General features: G+C 44.9%; 1 protein-coding gene and 1 pseudogene across 2 annotated transcripts in view; both read left to right on the forward strand.

Moving 5' to 3' along the window:
- LOC146548226 (NACHT, LRR and PYD domains-containing protein 12-like) overlaps positions 1-27,312 on the forward strand; it is a 242,249-nt pseudogene that overhangs the window by 87,346 nt on the left and 127,591 nt on the right. The window lies entirely within an intron of this gene.
- Positions 1-27,312, forward strand: part of LOC146548228 (protein NLRC3-like) — a 35,275-nt gene that overhangs the window by 6,075 nt on the left and 1,888 nt on the right. Inside the window, exons 3-5 of the mRNA XM_085263822.1 lie at positions 10,176-10,349; positions 17,382-17,477; positions 25,340-25,516. Coding sequence (XP_085119948.1) covers positions 10,176-10,349; positions 17,382-17,477; positions 25,340-25,516 — 447 coding nt within the window. The remainder of the gene's footprint in view (positions 1-10,175; positions 10,350-17,381; positions 17,478-25,339; positions 25,517-27,312) is intronic.

Genomic DNA, 27,312 nt, shown 5'->3' on the forward strand with positions numbered 1-27,312 from the left:
CATAGAAAAGCCGCACCTGACTAAAAGCCGCAGGGTTCAAAGCTTGTGGAAAAAGTAGCGGCTTATAGCCCGACAATTACGGTACTTCCCTGGATGATTGAGAATGCATCAAGACGTCATAACTTCATAGTTTTACTGAAGTTTAATGGTTCACTGTGTTAGACTGAACCGTTCGCTTTTCTTTATCTGGTGTGTTTTGGATTTAACAGTGAATTTTGAGATTAAACTGACTTTTAAAATGTTTTTATACAAAGAGGAAAGAGACGGCGTATTTCCACTGAGAGGAGCAGAGCTTGCAACAGCATGTTCAGACTGCAACCTGGGCAGAAATATTACATTGTGGCGGACCACCAGGTGGCTCCACTCACACACAAGTTGAAGGGAAGTGTGGGGGTGGAGATTTTGGCGCTGACTATATGTGAAGTTCTGTCAGTTAATAAAGTTGTTGGAGTGAGACACTGAGATCTCTCCTGTCGTTGTTACATACCTCCACATTGGTGACCCCTGTAGTGAACATGCTAAGGCTCGACGACGAAGCCAGCTCTGGCCTGGAAGCATCGGCGGCCGCCGGACCTTCACCTCCGCCGATGGCTGCGTTTGCTGTGGCGCTTAAATTGCCGGATTTTTGGCTTCACGATCCTCCTTCATGGTTCATGCACGTAGAAGCTCAGTTTGCTCTTCGTGGAGTTTCAGCCGACGACACTAAATACCACCATGTGGTGGCCTCACTTGACCCGCTGTCAACCCGCCATGTGATGACTCTCCTCCGGGATCCCCCAGCCCAGGGCAAGTACGCCGCCCTCAAGGGGCTGCTGCTGCGGCGTTACTCCCTCTCTGATGCTGAGCGGGCCGAGAAACTCCTTTCCATCGCGGGCCTGGGCGACGGCACCGCCCTCGAGCTCATGGAGAGCATGCTGTCCTTGCTGGGCGCGGAGGACGGAGGATTTCTCTTCACCCACCTCTTTCTTCGACAGCTGCCGGCTCCAGTGCGCGCTGGCCTTGCCAACTCCCCGCTATTGGCCACGAAGGATTACCGCTCCCTTGCGGAAGAGGCGGATCGCATCCTCCTGGCTACCAGGACTTTCGGCGTCCAGACGGTTATTCAGGACCCACCAGCGTTTTCCCCCTCCCCCTCACCGATGCTCCACGGGCCCTCCGACTCGTCCACTGTGGCCGGAATCGCTGCACGGCGGCACCGCGGAAAGGGGCTTTGTTTTTATCACCAGCGTTTTGGAGCGAAGGCACGGCGCTGCCTCCCGCCTTGCAGTTTCCAGACCCAGGGAAACGGGCATGTCAGCGCTCTGTAGCAGCCGCGACCGCTGGCAACAAGGAAAGGCTGCTTTTCTTAGAGGACTCACGCTCGGGGAGGCGTTTCCTGGTGGACTCCGGCTCACAGAAGAGCCTTCTTCCCCCGGCTGGCTCGGACAGGCTAGCTGAGGGTTGCGGGCCATTGCTAACAGCGGCTAATGGCTCTCCCATCAAAACCTTCGGTGAAAGGTTGGTGACTGTTTGCTTTCACGACCGTGACTTTCAGTGGAACTTTGTTGTTGCTGCTAGCTCTGTGCCTATAATAGGCGCTGATTTTCTTTGTGCTCACGGACTACTGGTTGATGTGGCTAACAGACGTTTAATTGATGCTGTGTCCTTTTCCTCATTACCCTGTTTGACTCGGGGTGCTCAGCCCGTGGTGCATGCTAACTCAGTAGATTCGGGTGACGTTTTTCAGTGTTTGCTTTCTGAGTTTCCCTCACTCACTGTCCCCACTTTTTCGAGCACGGTGACGAAGCATGGGGTAGAGCATTACATAACTACAGTAGGGCCCCCGGTGTTCGCGCGCGCGCGCCGCCTCGACCCCGCCAAACTGGCTGTCGCTAGGGAAGAATTTGCCACCATGGAGCGTCTGGGCATCGTGCAGCGTTCGAACAGTGCCTGGGCTTCTCCGTTACACATGGTGCCTAAATCTGATGGTCGGTGGCGACCTTGTGGGGATTTCCGCCGTCTTAATAATGTCACGGAGAACGATCGTTATCCCATTCCCCACATCCAAGATTTTTCCGCCCATCTTGCGGGGACCTCGGTTTTTTCTAAGATCGATTTGGTACGGGGATATCACCAGGTTCCCGTGCGCGCGGAGGATGTCCCCCCAAACCTTCCAGCGGTTGATGGACTCGGTCTTGCGCGGGCTGCCCTTTGTTTTTGTATATCTTGATGATATACTGGTGGCCAGCAGCTCGAAGGAGCAGCACATGTTCCATCTGCGTCAGGTTTTTCAGCGTTTGGCGGAGCATGGACTGATTATTAATCCGTCTAAATGCCAGTTTGGGTTGCCCGTTCTCGATTTCCTTGGGCACCGTGTTTCCGCCGAGGGCGCGGTTCCGTTGCCTGACAAAGTCCGAGCTGTTTCGGAATTTCCGCGTCCCACGACTGTTAAGGCACTGCAGGAATTTTTGGGGATGGTGAATTTTTACAACCGTTTTCTCCCCAGAGCGGCACATCTGCTGAAGCCCCTTTATGGGGCGTTAAAGGGTAAAAAAGCTAATGACCCCGTTGACTGGTTTCCGGACAGCATCCAAGCGTTTTCTGATGCTAAGTCAGCGTTAGCTAATGCTGCCCTTCTGGCCCACCCATCCCCCTCAGCGCCGATTGCGTTGACCACTGATGCGTCGGACATAGCGGTGGGTGCGGTGCTGGAACAGCGAATCTCGGGTGTCTGGCAACCGCTCGCCTTTTTCAGCCGTACGCTACGTGACAGCGAATGCAATTACAGCGTTTTTGACAGGGAGCTACTGGCGCTCCACCTGGCGTCTCGTCATTTCCGGTTTTTTCTCGAGGGTCGTCACTTTACCGCATACGTGGACCACAAACCCTTGACGTTTGCCATGTCCAAGGTTTCCGATCCATGGAGTGCACGCCAGCAGCGCCAGTTGGCAGCCATTTCTGAGTTTACCACGGACATTCGGCACGTGGCTGGTAAATCCAATCATGTGGCTGACTGTTTGTCCCGTGCGCTGGTTTCTCCCGTCTTTCTCGGCATAGACTACTCCGCCATGGCTGCCGATCAGAGCGGTGACCCTGACATCCTCGCGCTTAAATCCACCCAGACGGGCCTCATACTGGAGGACAGACCCGTGCAGGACGGTGGTCCCCTCCTCGTCTGTGACGTTTCCACCGGCCGCCCTCGCCCTGTGGTTCCCGCTTCCTGGCGTCGTCAAGTTTTTGACTCGGTACATGCTCTCTCTCATCCAGGGGTCCGGGCCTCTGTTAAACTGGTCAGCTCTAAATTTGTTTGGCCAGGCCTTCGCAAATCTGTTAAGGAATGGGCGTCGTCGTGCATTCCCTGCCAGCGCGCGAAGGTTCATAAACACACCAAGGCGCCCCTGGAGCCGTTCTTCATACCCGGCAAACGTTTCGATCATGTGCATGTCGATCTGGTGGGTCCCTTGCCGCAGTCACAAGGTTTTACGCACCTTTTGACTGTTGTTGACCGGACCACCAGGTGGCCGGAGGCGGTCCCCCTGGCGTCCACTACCGCAGCAGTGGTGGCCAAGGCGTTTTTGTCGACCTGGGTCTCGCGTTTCGGCCCACCCGCGGACATTACGTCAGACAGAGGCCCCCAGTTCATTTCCGAGCTTTGGTCGGCCATGGCTGATGGACTGGGGGCTAAAGTCCACCGCACAACCGCATACAACCCGCAGGCTAATGGGATGTGTGAACGGTTCCACCGGTCGCTGAAGGCTGCCTTTCGCGCCTCCTTAAAGGATGGCAATTGGGTTGACCGCCTCCCGTGGGTTTTGCTTGGGCTGCGCTCTGCGGTTAAGGAGGATCTCGGCGCTTCCCCAGCTGAGCTAGTGTTTGGTCAGCCCCTCCGCGTGCCTGGAGAATTCTTGCCTGAAAATCCTCCTCCCTGCTTCGATCCATCGGTGCTCTCTCTCACCCCGCTTTTGCACTCGCTTCGGGTTCCTGGTCCGGTGCACCATTGCGTGCCTGACACCTTTGTTCCAAAGACTTTAGAGACTGCTAAGTTTGTTTTTGTCAGGCACGATGCCCACAGGACACCGCTGCGGCCGCTGTATGACGGCCCGTTCAGGGTTATTGAACCGGGCCGGAAACATTTTGTTTTGGATTTTGGGGGTCGAAGGGAGACTGTGTGTGTTGACAGACTTAAACCAGCACATGTTCTTCCGGACAGTGATGTAGTGCCGGCCCAGGCCCCTCGCCGTGGCCGACCTCCTGCGCTGGGGTTGACAGTCTCTGGTTTTCCCCCCAGGACTACCCCCGGACCACCAACGTTTGAGCCTCCTCCTGCCTTTCCTGCTCGCCTTCACCAGCCTCGTTCACAGGATGGACCTTCCTCTGCCTGTTCTCTCCCTCCCAGGTTCAGTCGTGCGGGTCGTTTGCTTAGACCCAGGGTCCTGGACTGAATGGAGACCTGACTGTGTGTTCAAGGGGGGGTATGTGTGGCGGACCACCAGGTGGCTCCACTCACACACAAGTTGAAGGGAAGTGTGGGGGTGGAGATTTTGGCGCTGACTATATGTGAAGTTCTGTCAGTTAATAAAGTTGTTGGAGTGAGACACTGAGATCTCTCCTGTCGTTGTTACATACCTCCACAACATCATCTGGTTTTTAATAGTTATTCAACTGTATTCTAAGCACCAGCGATCTGTTAGAATTTTTAGAGTTTACTTAACTAAAAATAAACGAGGTTAACATATAATTTGTGTGATTGTTTTTGTTTGTTTGTGTGTGTTTCGGTCATGTTATGTTTACCTGTCAAAGGCTTGTTAGAAACTATGAAACACATCATGCAGACTTCTGGATGTTAGAAGAAAACTAATACTGCTCATGAATGAGACTAAAGGCAGGAAGGTGTCCTGTAAAACTAAACATGTTAATAGGACCTCCCTATTTATATCATAGTTTATGATATCCGGTTGTTCAGTCTGACGTCACTAGCCGTGTCTGGGTCTAAACTCCGCTGCAGGTCCATATATCAAACGATCACTATGGCATTACTGAGAGTTGAAAAACTGTCTAAAGTCTTTCATCTTTAATAAAATCATCAGCGTTCTGCTCTACCAGGTGTAACAATTGAGTTTAACATCCAGGCATCCATGAAAACGGAATTTATGACAATTAACGGAGTTAGAAGTTAGCAGGGAGTTAGCTCGCTAGCTTCTATCTAAATACAATATAGCATGTCCTGACTGCGGGGTTTTGGAAACAAATTAAAACGTACAGCTCTGCTATCACTTCCAGCATAAATGAAGACAGAAAACTAAACAGCAGTGACGTTTGTAGGGTTACTGAAGTTGGGCTAGCTGGTATATAATGATGTGCTACGTGACCGCTAGCGACACAGCTATGTTAGCATAATATAAACAAGCTAACTGTTTTTCCACTCGATAAAAGTTAACGTGAGTGTTCTCGGTGGTCAGGAACAAATGTAATCGCATGGCAGGATGCTGTAAAAGGACCAAACTTCAGCCAGGAGAACAACTGAGATAATCCATCCACAATACGAGGTTAGTCATTCATATACTGCTGCATGGGCTGGGCTGTAGTTACATCGTAAGGTTTTAAAAACTGAGCTTAAATAAATGATTAGCGGTAATAAAAGCCGAGGGAGGTCAACAGTGGTCGCTGACTGTTTTAGGAGCTTTTTGAGATCAAATAGAAGAAAATACATAACATTAAACATGTTAACAACACAAAAGCCATATTAAACGCAGACTACTTTAGACCCGGAAGTAGGATTCGTCGCGTCATCACTGAACAACCGGATAGCACATGTATTTCAGTAATAGCCTGCTGATTTCAGTGTAGTGGTGAACAGTCACACAGCTCCGTGGGTGTTATCTGTGAGACTGCTTAACTATAATTTATCCAAGTTAACGTCAGTTAACCATTCAGACAGTTCTGTTGCAATGACAAACCTCATGTCGCCGGTAGGTTTCCGCTGTGCCAGCTGTTTACATTACAGCTGCTTATGCAGTAACCATGGTAACCACGGACTCCAGGTCAGACAACAATTTTACATATACGATCTTAAAACAGGACACAGCCACTGTACGTGCTGGCCTCATATCAAATGTGAACGCAGACTGAGTCTATGTTTGACGTTTGTTTATATCTAATCTTCCTCTCAAACATTTAAACAGCAGCGAGTCTGCAGCTGAGGGAACACAAACTCAAACTGTCGGAACAGGTTTGATCGTTTCGTGTATGATTTATGATTTATTAAACGTATAAATGTTATTCTAATCTGCTGCTGAGTCTCTTACGCTGATGAAAATGCAGAAAACACAGATCACGGACACCTGTTCAACCAATCACATTCATTCCACTTTGATCTGCGACAAACAGACGGTTCATCTCTGTTACAGTGTTGCGTTAGACTGCTATATTTTTTGTTCTTTATGCTGTAGATTTTCACGTCTCTGGAATAGTTGGCAGTAAAAAGGATGATTTTCTGTAAAATCATATTGATATGAGCCGTGACATATTCGTAGATGACAGTTAGATTAGTCAGCTGGGAAACTCTGGGTTAACTCAGAGAGCTGAAGATATCGTGGACATGCTGACCTCGCTCCGTGGTGTACAGGGCCGTTTACCCTCGTGATTAATATTCACAATTAAAATATTAGCCGAACATCATGAAGTCTGTATGTGTGTCATAGTGTCGAACAACCTTTGTACAGTTAAAGCCAGCAGTTACTACATGAAACACCAACGTTATCTCTTTTATGCGTTTATACGCAGGTCACGCTGATTACTGAACAAAAACACAAAGATCAGATGTTAATCGGATTTATTTGCTCTCTCTCCTCCTTAAACATGTTTTTATGTTAGTTATAATTCAGAATTGGCGACTGAAACACGCAGGACACATACGAACATCAGGAAATAAAAACCTGATGAATATAACCTCAGTAAATGAAGTCAGTGTACTGCGGGGGTTATGGCGGCTGAAATCAAATCACTTTGACTGTCACATCACATGTGCAGGTACACTGGTACAGTACATGCGAGTGAAATTCTTGTGTGCGAGCTTCACAAGCAACAGAGGTGTGCAAAAATACAATAACATAAGAACAAGCAAAATAGAAGAATGGCTCAATCTGAGAGTTATATGGAAATTAAATAGCGTAAACAATAAAATAAAATATACAGAGGTTGGTAGTTGGACATGTGCAAAACAAGTGGCATTTATATACAGTGTGGAGTGCATAATGTTGAAGTTCCAGTAGTGAAGGTGAGGTGTCTATGACGTGTTCAGCAGTCTGATGGCCTGGTGGAAGAAGCTGTCTCTCAGTCTGCTGGTTGGGGACCGGATGCTGCAGAACCTCCTTCCTGATGGAAGTAGTCTGAACAGTTGATGGCTGGGGGGACTGGAGTCCTTGATGATCCTCCCCGCTTTCCTCAGGCAGCGCTTCCTGTAGATGTCTTGGAGGGAGGGAAGCTCACCTCCAATTATCCGTTCAGAACACCGCACTACTCGCTGGAGAGCTTTGCAGTTGTAAGCGGTGCTGTTGCCGTACCAGGTGGTGATGCATCCGGTGAGGATGCTCTCAATGGCAAAGCGATAGAAGGTCCTGAGGATGCGGGGGCTCATGCCGAATCTTTTCAGTCTCCTGACAAAGAAGAGGCGCTGCTGCGCCTTCTTCACTGTTTTGTTTATGTGTCCTGACTAGGGCTGCATGATTAATCGTTAGAAAATCGCGATCTCAATTCATACTTATGTGCGATCTCATTTCCAAATTACAACGATTTAAAAAAAAAGAGAGAGAGAAAAGACGACGACGATTGTACCGCATTTAGATCCGGGACGTAATCTGCATGAAAACAAGCGCTCACTCTTCCTGCTCAACAAATGACAAGGGCGGAGCCTTATACCACGTGGTACAGAAGCTGGCTGCGAAAATTAGCAGGGAAAAAACCACGGAGAGCACGTCAGGGATGACGAAAGTAACAGGAGAAAATCCGTCCCGGTCAACAACCCAAACATCAATAACGGGAACCTTATACAGCGCTTCTCTATACACGTCGAACTCCCGCAGGCACAAAGAAATTAGGGAGGCTATCACTTATCACCTGACCAAAGATATGGCTCCCATCAACACTGTGCAAAACGAGGGATTTAGGAAAATGATCAACACCCTAGACAAACGCTACACAGTGCCGTCCCGCAACTATTTTTCTATTGTTGCACTACCTGCTCTATACACGCAGTGTGGAGCAACGGTGGAGACGGAATTTCAAGCAGTACAACATTTTGCGGCAACAACAAAACGTGAGACATTTGTTGTTTTTATGTTTATTTATTGTTTTTATGTTCAGTCTCAACTGTTACGAAGTTGATGTGCAGTTAATAAGTGCAATAAATATTTATACTGGAAAAGAAAATCGTGAGAGAATCGTGATCTCAATTCTAAGCAAAAAAATCGTGATTCTCATTTTATGCAAAATCGTGCAGCCCTAGTACTGACCACGTAAGATCGTCAGCCAGATGTACACCAAGGAAGTGGAAGCTGCTCACTCTCCACAGCAGCACCATTGATGGTGATGGGGTGTGTACTTCTCTGCACCTCCGGAAGTCCACTATCAACTCCTTTGTCTTTGCGACGTTGAGGGTGAGATGGTTGTCTTGACACCGGTGGGTCAGGGCGCTGACCTCCTCCCTGTAAGCCGTCTCATCACCTTTGGTGATAAGACCCACCACTGTAGTGTCGTCCGCAAACTGTACTCCGCCCTCTCCTGTGAGTACAGGACAGGGCTCAGTACACACCCCTGTGGAGCACCAGTGTTCAGTGTGAGGGGGGATGAGGTGATGCTGCCCAGTCTGACCACTTGGCGTCTGTCAGACAGGAAGTTAAGAATCCAGCTGCAGAGGGAGCTGCTCAGTCCTAGATCCTGCAGTTTCCTGTCCAGCTTCGAGGGAATGATGGTATTGAATACTGAGCTGTAATCTACAAACAGCATTCTCACATACGTGTCTCTCTTCTCCAGGTGTGACAGGGCAGTGTGTAGTGTCAGGGCTATGGCATCATCAGTGGACCTCTTGTGGCGGTATGCAAATTGTAGAGGGTCCAGTGAGTCGGGTAGTGCAGAGCAGATGAAGTCCCTGACCAGCTTCTCGAAGCATTTGCTCACAATGGGGGTCAGGGCTACAGGTCGCCAGAAGTTCAATGATGAGATGGTGGAGGATTTGGGTACAGAGACGATGGTGGCCATTTTGAAGAAGGCTGGGACTACAGACAGAGAGAGGGAAAGGTTGAAGATGTGTGTAAACACTGTGTGTGCGCACTGACGTCATCCACCAGTGTCCTGTTATATTTTAGATAGCAAGGAGCAGACGGCCGAGGTTATTAAACTCCACCGAGACAGCGGTGATGCTAATCAGAAGGCTAGACCGTCTGATGTTACAGCCTCGCACTTCCGGCCTACCCGACCTTCGGAGGACCCGGCCCACATAGACCGTGAAGGCCGGGTCCTCAGGAGGATGCAGCCTATGAAAGTACTCACTGGCTGTATCACAATTCAGGGTCTGAAGCCTTAACGGTCCTCAAGGGCCGCGTACTCAAAGACCGCAAAGGCCGGAAGTGCAAGGCTTGTGAAATGGGACGGCAGGAGCAGGAACATGAATAATGACAGTAGATGTTTGTGTGAAAGTGCTGGAAGCAAATGAGTGTGTGATGTTCTTTCAGTGTTGCACTTTGTAGACGCTCCCTGAGCACTGGTCTCACAGCCAGCTGCACATAGAGACCAGTGTTGTTAGTCCAGGTCAGAAGATGACTTGTTGGAATGAAAATGAGCTTGTAGTTTGTCTGCTTTAATAATGTGACTGGAAAAAGGTGTTGGACTTCAAATATGTCCATTTCTGTCACACTTCACCTTTAAAAGTGAAGCCATGTGGTTCCTGGAAGGAAAAACACGACTTTTTCAAGTCTTTGTCCTGTTTTTATGAGAAATGTACGACTTTAATGTGAAACATTCAGAGTTTTTTCTCTTGTTGTGTTTGTTTGAAGCTGCTTCCTGTTGGCTTCAGCTGTTTGGAGTTTCCATTTTCTAAACTTCTACATTCTGAACCTTCTTCAGCTCTGAACAGATGATGAAACACTGAATGATTTCAAGCACTTTGTCTAATAAACTTACATCTTTCATTCTTTATACAGTGTCTGTGGTTTGTCAGATATTGGCCTTGATTATCTGGCAGCAGCGCTGAAGTCCAACCCCTCGTATCCCACAGAGGTGGACCTGAGTGGAACCTACAGAAACCTGAAGGATCCAGGAGTGAAGCATCTGTGTGGTTTCCTGGAGAATCCACGATGTCGATTTGAAACTCTGAGGTCAGTCAGCATGTTTTAGTTGTGCTGAGATGAATATGATGTGAAAGTTGTGCTGACACTAAACTGCAGACATCAGGCTGATATTATACTGATCCACACTGAGGATCTTCATGGTAAAGTCTGTTTTCTTCTTCTCTGGTTTAGTCCATTGACTGCAGCAGAACAATGTTCACATTTCAAACAGTGATACTCAACGTATGGCCCGCGGCCCACACGCGGCCTGCCCACCTTTCCTGATTCAGAGAGAGGGGACCCTGATTAACTGTGTAGCTTCTTCCTCACAGTTCTAAGTATCAGACACAACAATGAATAATCCACAGCTGACTGTCTTTAGCAGGTCAAAGGTCACGGCACACAGCAGACAGTCAGAAATATTCTAACTCTGATCATTTATCAGTTGTGACACTGTGAGACTTGATCAGAGGTGTGATCATCACAGCAGAGGCCTTTGTGTCAAAGTCACTGAGGATCAAACAGAAACACATGAAGCAGATTTTCCTCTTCTGGCTTTTTATAGCAGATAACCTTCAAAATATTCTGCAGGCGATCAAAAACTGAAGCAAACCATGAAGCAACATGTGAACATGAGCTGATGCTGCTGAAGTGAAGCAAAGTTACAGAGGTTTGATTACAGACACAGCTGAGAGTTTGTAATCTGTCATCATTTTAAAAAGTTTCCATGGAACAGCAGAAATGAGGCTTTACTGTCAGAGGCCGACAGCACTGAACACAACAGCAGACTGGTGGCTAATAAACAGTGAATGATGCAGAAACAGATGTTTGAAGCTGTTCTTGGAGTACACTGAGAGAGAGAGAGCTGTGCAGGCAGGAACAGCCAAAGTCAGAGAGAATTCATGAGCATATTGATCAAACGTGAAGCAGAGTTTGGATCTTCTTTTGCTGCTGCTTCACTCAGTTTTGGTTGGAGACAGATGAAACCTGCAGCTTCAGGATCTGTGAGCTGTCCACTTTCAGCCCCGACGGCGTGTCCGTGTACGTGCCGTGGAGTGAACGATCCACGCTCTGTGTTTCCATCTTTGTGTGTTTAGCTGCTCTCATTTACTGTTTTAGCTGTTTGCTGCTTGTTGAAATAGTTTGTGAGCTTTAACCTGAGATTCTGGCAAAATACATTTATATTAAACATCGATTCAGGATTGAATGAATCAACATCGTTTTATTCAAATTAAAACCATTTAAATGGGAACATGAATTTTTTACAGCCGCCTCTAATGCTGGGTAATGTCAGCTGGTCCATGTGCAGCTGGCTGTGAGGCTCAGGGAGCGTCTACAAAGTGCAACACTGAAAGAACATCATCCATAAATATTGAGTAAGAACTGGACTCTCATACAGCGAGACTCAAATGCCTTTAAACATCAGCTTATCCTGCTGATCCAAGTCCAACACTGAGTTTGTAAAAACATGTTTGTCAATCATTTTGTTTGGTTTCTGAGGAAAATGATTCAATAACTTGCTGCTAATACACAACATTTCATCATATTTCCTCATAACCCTCTTTTGTCTGACCATTTGATCCCATTTGAATTTGCAATAAAGGATCCACAGAGTTTGGTGACAATAATGACAGTAGATGTTTGTGTGAAAGTGCTGGAAGCAAATGAATGTGTGATGTTCTTTCAGTGTTGCACTTTGTAGACGCTCCCTGAGCACTGGTCTCACAGCCAGCTGCACATAGAGACCAGTGTTGTTAGTCCAGGTCAGAAGATGACTTGTTGGAATGAAAATGAGCTTGTAGTTTGTCTGCTTTAATAATGTGACTGGAAAAAGGTGTTGGACTTCAAATATGTCCATTTCTGTCACACTTCACCTTTAAAAGTGAAGCCATGTGGTTCCTGGAAGGAAAAACACGACTTTTTCAAGTCTTTGTCCTGTTTTTATGAGAAATGTACGACTTTAATGTTCTTTTTTTTATACTCAATTTTTATTATAATTTACAACATTGCAACTTGTACTTGTCAATGTTCACAAGTAGGACAGTTACAGGAACCGCAATGCAGAAATGTAGATTAAAATAAGAACTGCAATTAGGAAGCACAAAACAAAACCCAAGCAAAACAAACAAACAGACAACAACATAACAAAAAGAAAACAAAACAAAAACTTTATGTAATATTAAATAACATGTGATAGGGCTGGGCGATATATCAAAAATTTATCGTTACCGAAATTTATGACTCTCATCGACATCATTTTGCCCATGTCGGTAAATTCGGTATTTAAAAAAAAAAAGGAAAGGCATGTGCAGGTTGGCGATGTTCATGTCCCTTTAAGACGCTGTGCTACGTTACAGACTTGACGGGGTGGAGTCACATGACTCTACTACCTGTAACAAGACGAGACACGGGTGAACAAATGGAGGACGATTTAAATGTTGAAGCAGCAGCGACGGAGGTAGGCTGGTGGAGGAGGAAGAGGAGACGCTTGTTAATAAAAAAAAATGCATCATCAATCGTTTGGCAACATTTTGGATTCAACAAGGATGATATTGATCAAAAAATTGTTAAATGTAAACTCTGCAAAAAGACTGTTGCGTCAAGTCAAGGTAACACAACCAACCTCTTAATAAATAATATTTATTATTAAACTATTTTGTTTACAAGGGATATACATTTTTTAGAGAGCATGGTTACATATTGTATCCGACACTTTTTATTTTGTTCAGTTAATAAATCTTAACCACTAAAAGTACTTACTACTATTGTCTTCATTTATTTTCAGTGACATTTTACAGTCCTTTAAAGTGGTAATAATATAATTGCAATGAATAGGTCTAGGGGGAATAATATTATCAAAATAACTGGAGGAACTATGCTGCCTGCCACAGCCCCATCAAATGAAAAAAAAAAAAAACGTTTGTTTTTTGGCACTTGGGGTGGTTATCGTCCATTTATCGTTATCGAGGTTAACTGCTCAATTTATCATGATATTGATTTTAGGCCATATCGCCCAGCCCTAACATGTGACAAACTTAGCCGTAAATGGACAAAACGAAACAGACCTATGCTAAATTACTGAAACAGTAAAGCATGTATGGGTCGCCAACGCTCAGTAAACAATTCTCTCTGAATCTGCAGAGCAGATGTTATTTCCTCCATCTGGTAAATTTCTCTTGCTTTATCGATCCACATTTTGTATGAAGGTGGGTCAAGATTCAGGCATTTAATAGTGATACACTTTAGTGCTGCTGTAAGATTCTTAAGAGATACTTTTTATTGTTTCCTGCAAAACCCTTTGGTAAGACTCCTAAAATGACTAACTGTTGGTCTTTTGTTAATGGTTGTTGGAAAACTGTACTGAGAACTTTAAATATGTCATTCCAAAGTGAGCAGATTTTTGGGCATGACCAGAATATATGTGAGTGGGTTCCTAAAGAAGTACCACAATTTCGCCAGCAGGTGTCAGGATTTGTAGGCTTCATTTTGGCCATTATCTCTGGGGTTCTAAAATATCTCATGACCACCTTCCATTTAAATTCTCTCCACAGCCCAGAATTAGTCACCAGATGGGCTTCACCGAACACCTCTTCCCAGGTGTCCTCTGAGATTTGAGTGCCAGTCTCAGCTTCCCACCTTGCCTTAATATCCAAAGTTGCATTTGTATTGAAACTCATAAATGCGTTATAAAAATGACTGATTAATTTTGGGGAGGAATTACTTTGAAATGTTTTTAGAAATATTTCCTCAATGGGTGAGGGCTCCAAAACTTGCCTCCATTCTTTATGTTTTGTCAAAAAGCTTCTTAGCTGCAGAAATCTAAAAAAGTCAGAAGAAGGAAGCCGAAACTGACCTCAACTGTTCAAATGAGCTTAGGTGCCCATTCCTCACAACATGACAAAGTTTATGAAGCCCGCTATGTGACCATGCTCTGAAGCCAGAGTCTTCCACAATAGGAGAAAAACCCTGCAGGGAGGAGAGGCTTGATAGAATTGAAATTTCTTTTGGAAGACCAAATGATTGTTTGATTCTACGCCAAATCTTTAGTGTGACCCTCGTCCGTTCCCCCATATGCACATTTTTAATTGAAATGTTAGAACAAAGCAGGGATTCCAATGATCTTTCGCACATTGTCTTCTCAATGTTTAGCCACTGAGTTTAAGACAAATCCCACACCCATACAGTCAGGGGTCTCATCTGAGCTGCCCAGAAATAATATTTCAGGTTTGGAACAGCCAATCCCCCCTGCAGGTTTGACAGTTTTAATGTTTGGAACTTGATCCTTGGGCGTTTGCTTTGCCATATAAATTTGGAAAAAAGTTTATCTAAATTATCAAATGTAGAGTTGGGAATGTTAATAGGCAGCATTTGAAAAAGGTATAGAAGTCTTGGCAATACATTCATACGTATACTCTCGATCCGACCCAAGAAAGACAGAGGCAGGACTGTCCATCGCTCAAATTTTTTTTTATTTTTGCAACTATAACTTCATAATTTACTTTAAACAAGTCTGATAATGAGTGAGGAATTTGAATTCCTAAATACTTGATACCTTCGTTTGGCCATTTAAAGCCACATCGCTCCTTGAATGTTAGTGAAATGTTTCCTCCTATATCCATTGCCAATGTTTTGTCAATATGGCACTATATTGCAGGAAGGCAATATAGTGCCATAGTTGTCATGGTCCTGGGTCGTTGACCCAGCGTTTTGTGTTTTGTGACTATTTCCCTCTGTTCTAGTTATTCTGTGTCCTCCCCCCTTGTGTCCGGTTCGGGTTCTAGATTTCCTGTTTTACTTTGTAGGTCTGTGTCTCGTTATGCCCATTAAGTTGCAGCTGTGTCCCCTCCTGTGTGCCATTTCCTCATTACCTGGTGTGTGTATTTATAGTTGGTGTCTGCCTGTGCTCCTCGTCGGCTCGTCTGCGTTCATCCATGTATCACTGCGTTCCTCCGTGTAGCTCTGCATTCTATGGTGTTTCGTTCCTGTCTCTGCGTCTCTCTGCCCCGCACCCCTTTTGTATGGTCTCAGGTTTGTCTTTAGTTTCTCCCAGTTTAGGTTTGTAATTGCTCATGTTGAGTTGCCTGTTTTTGCCACCACCTCCACCTTGTAAATAAACATCACTCTGTCATCAGTTCGCTGCATCTTGGGTCCTCCTTTTCCTCCACACCACACGGCTCCCTCCGCCAGCCGTGACAATAGTGCCTTCCTGCAATGAACCCCGTTTGATCTGGATTTATAACCTGTGTAATAATTTTACTAACTCTTTTGGCTAAAATCGTGGTGAGAATGCGCAAATCAGTATTAAGTAATGAGATTGGCCTGTATGATTGACAGTTTGTGGGGTCCTTGCCCTCTTTATGGATTACAACAACTGTAGCATCGTTCCAGGACGACGCGCACACACATACACTTACACTGATAAGCACGCACTCATCCCCCTCCCTTTCCAAACGCCTTCGATGCTTGTTTCCTGTGGGGGAAGACGGCGGGTCCGTGTGCCACGCTGGAATGGTAGCGCTGTGTAGGACGACTGCTGTGTTCCTTCGTATTACTCCTCACCCCCTACCCAACCCCGGTGGCTTGTCACGTGCTCCAATGTTGTGACGTGGACATTTATGTGCTCTCTGTGCAGAGGAGTTTTTTTTGTTTCCTGTTCTCATGCTGTCCTCCCATAGGTGCCCAGCGTGAGAAGAGGTCTCTGTTTTTCCTCATGTACTTTTCCCATTGTTGTGTACTTTTTCAGTTTTTTTTTTTTTTCCTGTAACGCTCCCGATCTCCGACTGTATTCCCATGTGATGTCTTTGTTGTGTGTGTAAGTCGGGGGGGAGGGGTCCTATTCCTCTGCGGGGCAACCTGCATATGGCCAATAAAGCATTCATTCAATTCAATTCAATTCATAGTCCCAGTCTCCAGAGCGCAGTGGTAAGCTTTCAGTAATAAGGGTGCGACTTTGTCCTTAAGTTTTTTAAGTGCTAAGCCTCTTAAGTGTTAAGGTTTGAAATCACCTGTAAAATTTCTTGTTCATCTAACTCCTTTGCTACAGACTCTGACAGTGTTTTTAAATTGATCTTTTCTAACAAATCAGATAGTGTATTGTTATCTTTACATGTATCTGAATTTTTATATAATGACTCGAAAAAATTGGCAAAACAACTTGCAATTTGATTTGGTTTAGTAATTAGGGTTTGATCTGACTTCAACTTTTGGACCATATTACAAGTTTGCTGTTTCCTGAGTCTTATTGCCAGCAATCTACTAGTCCTACTACCCTGTTCATAGTACTTTTGTTTAGTGAATCTTAAATTGCCCTCAATTTTCACGTTCATTAAACTATTAAGCTCACTACGTAACATTTTAAGATCGGAAAGCAAATTGGCTGTCCGTGCTTTTTTGTGTTGTTGATCTAGGTGTTTTATTTTGGCCTCCAATTCACACCGCCTAGCCTCTTTTCTTTTTTTCCCGGCACTTGCAAATGATATTATGCGACCTCTAATGTATGTCTTGGTGCAATCCCAGAGGGTTAAAGGCGATATTTTCGGAGTTGTGTTCAACTGCAAGTAAGTATTTAGTTCAGTATGTATGAACTCAAAAAACTGGCTGTCATTTAGGAGTGAGGCATTTAATCGCCAGACTTTAATGTTCTTGATGCTCCTGTACCATCTCTCTGTCATCCTCCTCGCTCCCTCTTTGCACTCACAGTCTTTGTGCATCATTAACACTCACATGAGGAAAACCAAAGTTTTACTGGGCAGAAGATGATCATCAGTGACGCTGTCTTTAAAACACTCTTGTTAGAAATATACGACTTTAATGTGAAACATTCAGAGTTTTTTCTCTTGTTGTGTTTGTTTGAAGCTGCTTCCTGTTGGCTTCAGCTGTTTGGAGTTTCCATTTTCTAAACTTCTACATTCTGAACCTTCTTCAGCTCTGAACAGATGATGAAACACTGAATGATTTCAAGCACTTTGTCTAATAAACTTACATCTTTCATTCTCTATACAGATTGGAGCGCTGTGATTTGTCAGAGATCAGCTGTGATTATCTGGAAGCAGTGCTGAAGCTCAACCCTTCGTATCCCAGAGAGGTGGAGCTGAGCTCCAACAATCTTCAGGATTCAGGAGTGAAGCAGCTGTGTGTTCTTCTGGAGAATCCACAACATCAAATTGAAACTCTGAGGTCAGTCTCCACGTTTTAGTTGTGCTGACACTGTCGATCTGTGGAACTAAAACCTTTATACAGGAAGTCTGGTTCAGCTCTTTGTAGACCTTCTAATCTCTGATGCTCTGAGTCTTACTCAGTAGATGATGCAGAGTTGTGAAGCCGATGTGGGTGAGGACACTCGCCCAGCTCTAACTACTTTGACGTCCAGGTGGCTTCCCTGCTTGTCCTGATACAAACAAACCTGAGTAACCTTGCAGGTCAGATCTCATCAGTCACACCTGTTATGGCAGCTCTCCTCTAGATTGTAGTTCTTGTTAACCTGGGATGGTTTTAGAAGCCTGGACCACAGACTGCAAGGGAAGATATTACTGGGAAAGGCCAAAGCAACCTATTAGACCCATTAAACACTAACATAGATGAATACTCAGATTTAAACCTTTATTGTTTCACAAAGGGTTAAAAAGGGAACGTCCACAGTTTAGACTGCAGCAGATTTTATTAAAGCAGTTTGACAGGAGCAAAGCAAAAACACAAAGAATAAGTGTTTCACATATTAATACATATAACATAATAATAAAAGAAAAGCAAAATAATGATACAAAAGAATGAAAAAGTTGTCCAGAGCAGCAGGATGTCTGAGGTCTGCAGAAACACAAAAACACAGCAGCTAAAAATAGTTGTTGAAAGAAAACGAGGTGGGAGCTGCTGATTCCTGAGCTTTGATACTGGATTAGCTTCAGTAGTTATTCCCATCACTGCTGTAGGAGCTACATTTAGTCACAGCTGATTGTCTTCTTTGACCAATCAGAAGACTACTGTGGTAAAAACAAGCAGACAAAGAACCAATGAGAGTGAAGAACAGGATAAAGAGCTCGTGTGATGGAGGCAAAGCAATAATCAGCAGACTGTAGCAGTTTCTATCTGGATGAAAGTAGAAGGAGCTCAGCGGAGCTCAGTCCCATATCTTTGGTTAGAAACAACATCAGTGATTTCCTGCTGCTCGAGATGATTCCAGCAGCTCTCATTACAGCAGCTGATGAGAGAAACAGCTGATGGCTCACAGCTCGTGCACTGTTGGATCTCCAGATGTTCACGTGGCTGAAGTCTGTGAAGAAACTGTGGTCCACGTAGTTCACACGGCCTCAGATTGGACCGAGCTCCCTGGATCACTGCAGCATCCTCAGCTGGTACATGGACGTCTCTGCTCCTCAGTCTTGGAGCCCCTGCAGGTCCGTCCACACCACCAGGGTCTTCTCACTCACCTTTCCTTTGTCCTCGTCCTTCATCGGCCGTGCTGTGTCTTTGTTCCTGCGGTGTTGTTCCCACGATGCAGCGCTGATGTTCCCTCCTTGAATGCACAACAAGTACGGTGCTGGTCTTTCTCGGGTGGAGCAGAGACAGATTGAAGTCTTTCAGGCTTTAGTGCCGACTTCCCTGACAGAGGCTGGACTCCATGGTCTGCACAGGAGGCTTCTACACTGTGTGGAGGTGACTCCTGGACTCGAAGACAGGCTGCAGGTACATGTGTGATGAAGAGGAGCTACAGCAGTGTGATGGAGCTGCAGGTGTGAAGGAAGTCCTGCTGTCCTGTCCCACCCTCATCTTTGCTTCCTCTGTCTTCTCTGGACTTGTCCTCCTGTTTCAGAAACAGCACTGCTTCATGCCGAGGGTGGACGGGAGCGTTGGCTCTGATTCTTTTACCGTCCACCACAAGGAGACACTGATGCTGACCTCCTGATTCATCTGCATGTGTTCTGCTTCACACTGCTCACCTCCACCAAAGACTTCACAAACATCTTCTTTCTTTGAGTCCAGTTTGTCCCACAAACACTTCCAAATCTCCTCCTCTGAGATTCTGCAGCTTCTTGCAGTGTGACTCAGCTGACTTCTGACAGACCACAGACTGGCACAGCATCCACATGTGTCTCCTTTCAAACAGGCTCTTGATGTTTCCTCCCACATCATTCTGGCCTCTCAGTCTCCTTTGTTCTCCAGCTCTGTAGCTCCAGCTGGTGAAGCTTCAGTTTTCCATGTTGGTAACAGTAAACTACAGCCTCTGCTGTCAGCTGGGTAACTAAACAGAGCTGCAGCACGTCTCTGCGGTGGTGCTACATCCAGCCTGCAGACGGCCGTCTACATGTTGTAGTGGTTTACAGTCACCAGGGGGCGCTGTCCCAGCCATGCAGGCAGTGGGCTGCTCTGCTTGTGCTGTTGTTGGTGAAGCTGAAGTGAAAGCGAGAGTTAAAACCCTGAACAGTGTCCACTGAGCTTCTCATGCTATTCTCATGCTCAAAGAAGTTTAACAGGAAGGACGACTCGTCCATCAGGCGTCCAGCTGTCCGTGACCGTGTCCACAGCAGAGTGTGACCGAGGCTTCATGCTAACACGCACACATGAAGCTAATACCACCACGAGCAGCTGCTCAGTGGATTTGGAGGACAAATGTCTGCAGCTTCTCACAGGCAGTATGCAGAATGTGGATCTCCACAAAGACTGTGGAGAGCTCGTCCCACACTCTAAATCCAAACTTGTCTGCACAAAACTTCTCACACGTTCCCGTCACAAGTGTCTTCTAAGTGAAGCTACCAGGTTCAGGTCCAGCTTGTTTATCTGGAGCTGCAGGAGATGATCCATCCTCACAAAGCAACACAGCAGATATGCAAACACACAACACAACCAAAGGATTCTCTCTGCATGTCTGTGGCTGATGCTGCTGGAACGAAGCTGTTTGAAACCTTGTTGTTCTGCACTTTGGGACCAGAAGAGGAAACTGAAGCTCTGTGCAGAGGGTCCAATGGAAGCAGCCAAGCGCTGTAAGTGTCTGCTGTACAGGGATGCTGGTTCAGCTGTGGCTCAGTTTCACAGTGTGACTCAATAAAAGCAGCAGGAAATCAAAGCTTGATGCTTTCATCAGTGTGGAAATAAGAAAGTTTCCTGTGACAGACGCTGGAGCTCTTTCACTCTCAGCTTCACAGTTTCAGCTTCAAACTTCTTCCAACATGTTTCTAACACGGCCACATTCCACCTTAATGGAGCTGATATCTTGTGCATCAGCACATTTTCTAAAGGCAGCGATCACATCTTTAGTTTTGGATGTTTAACTGCAGATTGTTTATGTGTTTATAGCACATTAATTACAGCAGCAGCGTTGACCACAGTGCTGTACAAGAATCCAAAATAACGATTAAAATAACTCCTAATATTAATATCACACATCAAATATCAAATAACTCTCATGCTGTATTAAAAGCCAGTGAATACAAATGTGTTTTCAGAGCAGATTTACAGAGACTGACAGCAGGAGCTGGGGCTGTTCGATAGAACGATGTATATATGATGACCATATGAAAACGTCTATCGTTTCATATCACGCTCTTTGTTTCCTGCTTATGTGTTTGTGTTTTCCAGATAAAGCTTTCAAAATAAATCTGAAGATCCTGTTGAGAGTTTTCAAAATAAACACAATACATTACTGCGGTCGCTCGTTTATCGAGTTACGTTCTAAAAATAAGTCTCAGAATGAAGTAGCAGCTTTATGTTTTACAAGTATTATAGAAGTTTTAAGGCAGTTAAACCCTCACTGCACACTTTCTACACTTTTCTCAGACAGGCATGAACATTTTCACACTTTTCTCTCTTGTTTAAACAAAGTTCAAACCTTCATAGAAAAATAAGTTCATTATTAAAGAGTGAAAGCAAAGTGTTTCTGAAACGTGTCAAATCAGCCTTTGCTGGCATTAAATGAGCTTCTGTGTGAGGAGCACTCGTCCATGGCCTGGGCTCCTCGCTGTCAGGTAAAGTTTCATAAAGCTTTTGAGTTTTTCTGCAGATAATGTTGGTGTCCAGCACGATGTTCTTTTTCCTGCGGTCACTGAGCCACAAAGCCAAAGCTGACTCCATCCTTACGATGTTCTTGTTGTGGACAGTTACAACCTTTTTGCCTCCTTGTTGAAACTATGATGGTCAGCATCTTCCTCTGCCTTTGGCTGCTACCACAGGTGCAAAACGTCTCGTCATCATTGTTGTTTGTTGGGGACAAAACGTACAAACATACAGTGCAGCACTGCAGAGTCACACTGCTGTAAATTTGAACACATTCTGTACTGTACAGGAGACACGGCACGAGATTGGCTGACAATGGTCTACAGCCAATCAGGACGCAGAACACAATGCGCTGTAAAAAACAAAAACATGCAAAATTGCACAAAAAAGATCAGCGAAACAGCGAGGCCGCCAAAGGTGAACTGTGTTACAGCGAGGGACCAGCGTATATGTGGTTGTTGGGACGATAAATGTCTTTGAGCTTGTGTCAGAAGACGAGCTGCAGCTTTCTGGACCAGCTGCAGTCTTGCCAGGCAGGTCCCACTAACTCCAACATATAAGGAGTTACAATAATCCAGCTGGGACATCATGAAAACGTGGATCGCCCGTTCAAGGTTTTTAAAAGATATAAATGATCTCACCTTAGATAAAAGCCTCAGTTTGAAGAAAGACCGCTGTACAACTGAGCTCAGCTGTTTTTCAAATTGCCGTCAAATATAAGCCCCAAATGTAATAATGCGATTTAATAAAAGAGCTGAACCAGTCTAATAGAGCGCCCTTGATGCCGCCATGCTCCAATGGTGAGGTCAAGATGCTGTGGTCAAGGCAGCGGTCAGATCCAAAAGCACAGCGGAGTCTCCTGATCAGTGGCTGATAAAAGATCATTAAGAACTTTCCAAAGTGCAGTTTCAGTGCTGTGAAGAGCTTTAAAACCAGACTGAAACCTTTACAACAGATTGCAGCTGAACAAATATAATCTTTTACAAAATCTTCGGCAGGAAGGGAAGCTTTGAAATAGGCCTGAAGTTTGAGCGGACAGAGGATCCAGATCAGGTTTTTAGTACAGGCTGTACAACAGCATGTTTAAAACAGGCTGTACAACACCTGAACTAAGACTGCTGTTAAAAATCGCTAAGATGTCGGAACCAACAACCTTTAAAATCTTTTTAAACACGTGTTGGAACAACATCATTTGGACAAGATGATGTCTTTATAGCATCACATCGTTCCTCCACCTGATCAAACCACACAGGCTCAAACTGATCAAAAACAGCTGAGCAGGTGAATATTTTAGCCCCGGTGCGATCTCGGGCGAGAGTATCGATGATGGCCAAAGGGCAGCGTCCAGCTCTACGCCCGCTGAAGAGCAGACTCAACAGACACGCGTGATGTGGATCCTACTGCTCTAAAATTGGAGCTTCTTCAATCCATTAAAGAGGACATTAGTACGCTGTTAAAAGAAGAAGTCAGAAATGCATTGAAAGAAGATTTTGACAATATAAGGGCTGACGTGCAAGGACTGAGAAATGAGATCGCTAACAGCATGGCGGCGACGTGCGGCAAAGTTGATGGAGTAAAGGTTAGAGTGAAAGAAGCTGAGGATGGGCTGTCAATGTGGAGCGATGAGGTGACCACCCTGCAGTCTACAGTAGAGAGTATGAAGGAGGAGCTGTCTGACCTGAAGGATAAATGTGATGAAGGCAGGAAGCGGAGAGCTAACATCCACATCATAGGGATCCCAGAGGGCCTGGACTCGAGCTCCTCCACGGCCGTATCCGTGCTACTACGTGAAGTGCTGGGTATGGATAAAGACGTTATTGTCGACCGCTCACACAGGAGCCCTATCCTGAGAAAGCCAGCTGGTGACCCGCACGCCGTCATAGCCGAGCGTCACTACTACCAGGATTGTGTGGCTACGCCGTGCCAGGGCCCAAGCCCCGCTTGAGTTTAACGGACAACCTATTGCAATATTACGACTGGGCGATATGACCCAAAGTTCATATCTCGATATTCTTTAGCTGGATGGCGATATACGATATATATCTCGATATTTTTAAAGCCAGAAAGTTCGAACAAAAAGAGAGTTCTTAGTCAAAGCTGTGTCCCAAATCTCACACAGGCACATTTATTAACATACAGCGTAGATGTACATGAAACAATTACTCAGGAATAAATGATCAGCATTTATTAAATAATAATGCTCCATAAATAAAAGAAAACAATGTTGTTTTTGTGCATAACAAAAAGCTCACAATCGTGCAGTCAAAATGTAAACAGACGCTGAGCATAATAACAAGCAGCTGCTCTGTTCCCAGGTTCTACTGCGTGACTGACAGCCTGGAGTTTGAAACCCTCTTTGTAACCGTGTCTCTTACAGGTGCCATTTATGGTCCTTATACACACTCAATACAGTAATATTACGTTGAAGCAGAGTACGTATCACTCCGCGAGGCTCCTCGTAGCTGTAATGCTCCAACAATCCATCAAGCGGTGCGGCCTCGTAGCTGAGCAAAGTCGTACCAAAACATCTTTTGAAAGGTTTCTGAGCGCCGTGTAGCACATAAAATCGGTTCGAGGTCAGTAAGCACAACCAGAATTCATCCATAAGCCGCACTGTCAATTTATGAGAAAATTACAGGATTTTAAGTGCAGAAAATATAGTTTATGGTTTTCCTTTGATCTTAGCAAATATCTACGCCTCTAATTGGGACGATCACAGATTTTTCACTAATGTCTTTGCGCGGCTCCCCAATATGTCATCACACAATATCATCTTTGAGGGAGACCTAAACTGCTCATTATCTGCTATGGACCACAGTTCACACAAAAGTACACTTAGTCCAAACTCAGCATGCGTCATTCAGAGCTTTCTTGATAATTATGGGCTGGCTGATGTATGGAGATTTCATAATCCTGCTTCACATCAATACTCTTTTTTTCTAATGTCCATAAAACATATATTTGTATAGAAAAACGTCTCCCTTTAGTTACAGAATGTGATTATAAGACTCTGGTGATTTCTCCTCTTGTTTTTTCAATGTGTATTCCTGATGCCTGCTCCAACTATCAGCCATGGAGATTCAACTCAGTGTTGTTAGCAGATGAAGAGTTTGTCAGTTACAAAAGGTCTCAAAGAGATTTTTTTTCTATCAATCAGACCCCAGAGATGTCATCATCAGTCATTTGGGAATCTCTAAAAGCATCTGAGAGGCCAAATAATTTCATTTTGTGCCAAACAAAGTGCAACACTGAAAGAACATCATCCATAAATATTGAGTAAGAACTGGACTCTCATACAGCGAGACTCAAATGCCTTTAAACATCAGCTTATCCTGCTGATCCAAGTCCAACACTGAGTTTGTAAAAACATGTTTGTCAATCATTTTGTTTGGTTTCTGAGGAAAAAGATTCAATAACTTGCTGCTAATACACAACATTTCATCATATTTCCTCATAACCCTCTTTTGTCTGACCATTTGATCCCATTTGAATTTGCAATAAAGGATCCACAGAGTTTGGTGACAATAATGACAGTAGATGTTTGTGTGAAAGTGCTGGAAGCAAATGAGTGTGTGATGTTCTTTCAGTGTTGCACTTTGTAGACGCTCCCTGAGCACTGGTCTCACAGCCAGCTGCACATAGAGACCAGTGTTGTTAGTCCAGGTCAGAAGATGACTTGTTGGAATGAAAATGAGCTTGTAGTTTGTCTGCTTTAATAATGTGACTGGAAAAAGGTGTTGGACTTCAAATATGTCCATTTCTGTCACACTTCACCTTTAAAAGTGAAGCCATGTGGTTCCTGGAAGGAAAAACACGACTTTTTCAAGTCTTTGTCCTGTTTTTATGAGAAATGTACGACTTTAATGTGAAACATTCAGAGTTTTTTCTCTTGTTGTGTTTGTTTGAAGCTGCTTCCTGTTGGCTTCAGCTGTTTGGAGTTTCCATTTTCTAAACTTCTACATTCTGAACCTTCTTCAGCTCTGAACAGATGATGAAACACTGAATGATTTCAAGCACTTTGTCTAATAAACTTACATCTTTCATTCTTTATACAGATTGAGTTACTGTGGTTTGTCAGAGATCAGCTGTGATTATCTGGCAGCAGCACTGAAGTCCAACCCCTCCCATCTGAGACAGCTGGACCTGAGCTACAACAACAAGCTGCAGGATCCAGGAGTGAAGCATCTGTGTGGTTTCCTGGAGAGTCCAGGATGTAAACTTGAAACTCTGAGGTCAGTCAGCATGTTTTAGTTGTGCTGAGATGAATATGATGTGAAAGTTGTGCTGACACTAAACTGCAGACATCAGGCTGATATTATACTGATCCACACTGAGGATCTTCATGGTAAAGTCTGTTTTCTTCTTCTCTGGTTTAGTCCATTGACTGCAGCAGAACAATGTTCACATTTCAAACCTTCAAAGAAGAAGAAAAATCCTCCACTGGAAAATTCACTGTGAAACTCTCAAACTCTTCATTGCACCTTAAAGTCTGTCTGACACTGAAATCCAAAGCAAAATGTGCGTTTGCTTTACAGACAGCAGTCCAACACAAACATACACACATCATCCAAAACACAGTCCAACATCCAAATCTCCTCCACTGCCAGCATGAATGATGGGAAAGAGAAGGAGGAACACTCTGACATTCAGGCTTAGAATGAGTTTCATCAAGCAGACTGTGAAGATCAAAGCTGCATTAGAAAGCTTACATGAATGAATGAGTGGACAGAAGTGGACAGAGATCATCTGAAGCACTTCAAAGGCTTTAAATCAGCACATTTCTCTTTATTCTTTATCAACTCTGTTAGTTTCTCTCAGTTTTCTGTGGAATGAAGCTAACAGCAGGCTAATAAGATGCTGACCAATAGGTTTCTATTAAAGGTTGTAATTTGTATATGAAAAAGTGCTTTGGCTCAGCAGGGATCAGCTTACAGGTAGAATACAGCTGCTGGATGGGATTAGCATGTCATAGCTATCTACCAAACTGCTAACTGGGGGATTTCAGGCCATCTATGGATCATTTTTGCTAACTGTTTATTCAGCTTAGGCTCACAGGGCTGCAGCCTGTGCCCTAGCTGTCATAGGGCAAGAGGCGTGGTCCACCTGCACAGGTGAGCAGTCCATCACAGGGCCAACAGAGAGACAGAGAAGCACTCCCTCACATCCACACCTACAGCCAATGTAGAAGCACCAATGAACCTAAGCAGCATTTCATTGGACTGTGGGAGAACATCCAACCTCCACAGAAAGGCCCAGCTGACCAACAAGCTTCAACCTACAACCTTCTTGCTCTAAGGCACTAGTGCTAACCACTTTTGCCCATTTCAGCCCAAATCCTGCATCTTCCTGTTTCTGACTCCAGGCCAGCTCCACTAACACTTTCTCATCAGACACTGCCACCTAGTGGAGGAAGTCTTAGTTCCATTTGAAGCTTCAGATTACAGTTAGTTCCTTTACAAAGAGGTGGAGGTGGTGGGGCCACAGCACCATCATCACTGAGTGCCATAGGACACTTAACCTTTGTTTCCATATGCTGGCAACTTCCTGTTGTTCCAAGGAGGACTGGAAAATGTGTGAAAATCTCCCAGTCAGTTCCTCACAGCACACTTCAATCATTTCCCTCCCACAGCATCAGGACCAGGGCTTTTTCTCTCTTTGGTCCCACTAAGAGATTTCCACACAAACACCTCATCAGTGGGACTCTCAGAGCTACCAGCCCTTTGCTACAATCACAAAGCTCTTCATTGAAATCAATGATATCAAAGCTGGAATCAAATGAGTCCAAGTCTTCTGCTGATTCAGCATCACATTCATCTTTGCTCCTTGTTCTGCATCCCCACCATGGACTTCATTCCTTTCCAAGCCAGCCTTGAGTGTCCTTTATTCAGCTCATCCTCTGCTTTACTTTTACACCTGATTTTAGCTGCTTTATCTCTCTTTCAACAGGTTTCTGTGCCTCAATCTTTTTCTTCTCTCCCTCATAACAAGACAGCTTCTTCTGCCTGAGAACATGTTGGAGTGATTTACT

This window comes from Mchenga conophoros, linkage group LG23 (genome assembly GCF_057382185.1).
Source record: "Mchenga conophoros isolate Kocher_MC1m ecotype Shallow Benthic linkage group LG23, M_conophoros_male_GT1.1, whole genome shotgun sequence".
NCBI lineage: Eukaryota > Metazoa > Chordata > Actinopteri > Cichliformes > Cichlidae > Mchenga > Mchenga conophoros.